Below are 5,000 nucleotides of genomic sequence, written 5' to 3'. Positions count from 1 at the left end.
TTTTCCCTCTCTCTCTCTCTTCCCTCTTTTTGTGCGAATGTATATGGACGATTATCTACTCCATCCCCATTAGCGTTCTTAAACCATAACCACACACGATACCCAAATATATCCACCACATATCCACATATCCACTCGACAGACACTTACCGAAGGTTCTGTTCCTAAATCCAGGATACGTCTTGTTCCCGAACTGTTCCACCTGCAGGCCGAAGAGCGTGCCACGCCCCTCGGCACACTTGGGCGTCTTGGGGCACTCGGGGCACTCCTGGATGGGCGGGCACAAGTCGTCGAAGAGCTCGGAGTACCTTGGGGCATCGAGGCCGAAGGTGAGGATGTCCTCGGTGCCCGTTTTGGGGATGTAGAGGGTGGGGTCGATCTCTGGCGGGGCGGGGGGGGGGGGAATAGATATTATTTTCAGGAATAAATTAGATAAAGTAATGAATAAACCTGTAAATGAAAATGGAAATGAAAATGAATAAATTAGATTAATAAATTTAATAAATTAAATGAAAAGGAATAAATTAGATAAGTAATGAATAAACCTGTAAATGAAAATGAAAATGAAAATGAAAATGAAGGTAAAGGGTAGATATTATTTTCAGGAATAAATTAGATAGATAAAGTAATGAATAAACCTGTAAATGAAAATGGAAATGAAAATGAAGGTAAAGGGTAGATATTATTTTCAGGAATAAATTAGATAGATAAGTAACATTAAACCTGTAATTGAGTAGAGAAATGAAAATGAAGAAGGGAAATAAAAGTAAACAGGTAGAGATACAGGGAATGAAGATTAATAGGCGAGCGAATAGGAATAAAATAGATAAATAGGTAATAAATAAACCTGTAATTGAATAGGGAAATGAAAATGAAAGAGAATGGAAATAGAAATAAACAGGTAGATATACAGGGAATAGAGATTGATACGATAAATAGAAGTGAATTGGTAAATACACACGGAATGTAAAGGAAGGAGAAGAGAAGTAGAAGAGAACAGGGAAATACGCAAGGAATGAGAACGTAGAAGAAAAAATGGATAGAGAGATGAATGAGTTTAGTAACAGTAACATTAAAGATAAATGTATTAACAACAATGATGATTATAATATTAATAATTCAAACAATAATAATAATAGTAATGATAGTTACAATATTGTTTATCATCGCTATCATCATCATTATCTTTATCAATATCATTACTATTATTAGCATTATTGTTATCATCATTATAATAATCATCATTAAAACAATTACAATAACGATAATACCCAGCCATACATACACACACACACAAACCCACACTCACAAAGACGCACACATCCCGGCTCCCACTTCAATACGAGAACTTCCTGTCACTCTACACACACACACACAAACCCACACTCACAAATACGCACACATCCCGACTCCCACTTCAATACGAGCACTTCTGTCACTCTACATACACTCTACATGTCACTCTACATACACATACACACCACATGAACAATCTTACTCACCATACAGCTTCACGTGACCTCTGATCATTGCCAGCTCGTTCTTGGCGACGCAATGGTAATCTCCAAAGTCAGTTGCTTCGATGTCCGAAATATTTAGGATCATCATACTCTGTAAGTAGAAGTAAGTAAGTAAGTAAGTAAGTAAGGAGGAATTGGTTGTAGTGATCGTTGTTATGGGAATGAATACAATGAGGATAGTCATTATGCTTGTAATTATGAAACTGAAAGTGATAATGATAATGATAAAACTGGCAATGATCATGATAATAGTATTAATGGTGATGATAATAATGATGATAATAAGGTTAATAATGATCATGATGATAATAATGTTAATGATGATAAAGATTGATAATGATGATGATGGTAATAAGGATGATTATACCGATGCTAATGATGATAGTGATAATGGTGATAACAGTATTCAAATAAACGTTATAATAATGATAATGGAATAATAATAATTATGATTATTATCATTATTATTATTTTCATTATTATTATTATTATCATATTAGAAACAAAAATAATAATAATAATAATAACAATGACCATAATAATAATAGTCGTAATAACAGATGATAACAGTAACAACAATATACATGACAAAAAACACTACAAACAGAAAGAAACGAGGAATAAGCTAGAGAACATAGAACAAAACTATTGGCCAGGATATCACTCGCCCGTTCGTACCTTCCACAAAATATTCGGATTGGGATGATAAGCAATGGAGTATTTGCTCGAGTTGTCGAGGATGTGCCCGTGCTGGTCCTCCCAGTAGGTCACGGGCTGGGGGAAGGCCTGCACCTCACACTCCAGCCTGGCATTCGATCCGTTGTAAGTGCCAACCTTCCACTGCCTTATGCGGAGGTATGGTTCGACTGGAGAGAGAAAAAAAGGTAATAAATGTATATATGCGATTATGATGTGTATATTATGCGTGGTGTGTGTGTGTGTGAGTGTGTGTGTGTGTGTGTGTTGTGTGTGTGGTGTGTGTGTGTGTGTAGAGTGTGTGTCTGTGTGTGTGTGTTTATTTATCGCAAAGTATCTATTTCGTAATATGGCCTTGATGGATCAACTATTACAGCCATTATTAGTTATACAGTAACAGTTCTTAAGAAGAAGGGTGAAAAAATAAACAAAATTGATCAGATACTGATACCTATCAACTGTTTCACGCTTGTGTAAATAAACATCTATAAAAGCCTGACATTTGTGAATTCTAAAATGCTTCGTTCACTCAGATTGCAATTTAAATAGAATGAGAACGGCAGCTCAAATGATGTTGTCTGGATATGATTAATCAGTCGATATCTGGACAAAAGATTAAAGCCCTGGCCGTGGGAACGTGAAATACCCTCTGAGAACATTGCCGCATCCTGGCTTCCCCATTCCTTGGATATTCGGGATATTACTAACAGTGTCGATATCATTATTGTTCTTATCGACATAATGATTGTCATAATGTTATAAGAATACTTATAGTAACATAAGACAAATGAGTCTTTTCAAAAATAAAAGAGAAAGGGTAAAAGGGTAGAGCCAGTAAATGACTCTGGTAAAAAAATGACTTGTAAAGATGAAGATGACTTGTAAAGATGACTTGTAAGGCCATCTGTGTGTCAAATCAATCAATATAATAAAACCACAGCGGGTATGGCAGTCAATCTATTCCATCTCAGCACAAAAGATTAAATGTAATAGACCGCTACACCACAAGATTAAGTAAAAAGAAAGAAAAAATCCAAAAGCAAACAGCCAAGATACACATCAAGCGAGACCCACTGACGCACAACAATATTTCTTTCCTTGGAAAACAAAATTACAAGCCATAACTAAACATTTAAAGGGAAATGCGTTATTTTCTTGCAGTATTCCATCCTTCCGAGAAATATTACAGGAAAAAAGTTATGATGTAAGACTTAATGCATAAATGATTAGCATAAGATACATCTCCCGCGATGAAAGATGGAGCCACGGTTTTCTGCCTATTTATGCTGAATACATCATAGAAAGATTTGCATAAATATCGGAGGAATTATCAGACACGTGTGTGTGTGTGTGTGTGTGTGTGTGTGTGCGTGTGTGTGTGTGTGTGTGTGTGTGTGTGTGTGTGTGTGTGTGTGTGTGTTTTGTGTATGTTTGTGTGTGTGTGTGTGTGTGTGTGTGTGCGTGTGTGTGTGTGTGTGTGTGTGTGTGTGTGTGTGTGTGTGTGTGTGTGCGTGTGTGTCAGTAGCAAGGCCTTGATGGATAACCCGTCAGTAGTATTAGCAATGCAGCAACAACGGAAGAAGATGACATTCCCTATAACGAAGTAAACAAAGACCAGTAAAAAGACAAAAACAAATTAATCTCTCTCCTAATGTTTAGAATACCCCTATAACGAAGTAGACAGACAGACAAAAACAAATTAATTACCCTAATGTTTAGAATACTTACAGTGAACTTCGACCTTGAAGCTCTTGTAGTCGGAGGGCGGGACGCCGTTGTAAGCCTGGCAGAGGTAGGTTCCTGTGTGGTCTCGGCGAACGTGCGTTAAGTTCAGGATCCGGCTGTTGAGTCCGCTGTCTGTTGGACGCGAGGGACATGCGAAATTAGGTATTACTTCGTCGGTGATGTGGGTTTCTTTGCTTCTTGTCTCTCCCTTTTTTCATTTTTATCAGCCTGATTATTGGATCAATATCATAATTATTTGCTTTTACCTATGTGCTTGTTTTGTTTTTGTTTATTTTTTTTCTTTTTTGATCAGTGTGTCTTACCCTTCCACTGGCCCGTGGGAATGACACCCCCGTCCTCCCTGCTCCACTCCACCTGCGGCCGAGGCTCCCCTGTGGGGTTACAGCGCATGCGCAGGTTGTCTCCCTCGCGGACGATGATGGTCTTGCGGCGTCTGGGCTTCTTCCGGGTCGAGCCTGAGGGAGGGCGAGGAGAGCAGTGGTAATGGCGGTGTTTGAGGGGATCTTGAGGGTCTTGATGAGACTAAACGGTGAAGTCGTTGTTATTTTTACTAATGGTAGAGGCAGGGATGGTAGTAGGAATGCTTATGGTGTTGATAATATCATTAATTCTCTTTAGAAAATTACAATGCTATGTTTTGTTACTTGCGTTTCTACAACCGAATTCACTGACTTTTCCCTATGCAAATGCTAACGATGGCAATAAATTCGCTCATAATAGCTTAAAAAAAAATGGGGAAAAATATGGCCAATAAATCCCTGAAATACAAACCCGGACACAAAGAAAACCCCAAGAAAGACGAAGAATTGTGGAATGACCGACACGGGTCTCAGCGCCACGTACCCGGTATTTCTGGGGGAATAAGGAGCTTCTCAACCTCGGTGCCGTTGATCAGCCAGGTGCTCAGACCGGGAACACCTGCTTCACCTTTTTCACCTGGGTTGCCAGAGCGTCCTCGGGGCCCAGGGATACCTGCGAAGGGGATGGACAGGTGAGGTAGATTCAAGTGAGTTGTGGAAGGGGATTTGAGAAAGGTGA

At 38.8% G+C, this 5,000-nt stretch overlaps 1 protein-coding gene across 1 annotated transcript in view; it reads right to left on the bottom strand.

Moving 5' to 3' along the window:
- Positions 1-5,000, bottom strand: part of LOC113822210 (gliomedin) — a gene marked incomplete at its 5' end in the record, with an annotated part of 136,824 nt that overhangs the window by 7,478 nt on the left and 124,346 nt on the right. The window contains 6 exon segments of the mRNA XM_070136159.1: positions 151-381; positions 1,503-1,611; positions 2,199-2,386; positions 3,945-4,073; positions 4,265-4,417; positions 4,806-4,934. Coding sequence (XP_069992260.1) covers positions 151-381; positions 1,503-1,611; positions 2,199-2,386; positions 3,945-4,073; positions 4,265-4,417; positions 4,806-4,934 — 939 coding nt within the window.

This window comes from Penaeus vannamei, chromosome 21 (assembly GCF_042767895.1).
Source record: "Penaeus vannamei isolate JL-2024 chromosome 21, ASM4276789v1, whole genome shotgun sequence".
Taxonomy (NCBI): Eukaryota; Metazoa; Arthropoda; class Malacostraca; order Decapoda; family Penaeidae; genus Penaeus; species Penaeus vannamei.
The sequence above is the reverse complement of the archived record's forward strand: the minus strand, read 5'-3'. Positions and strand labels throughout refer to the sequence as shown.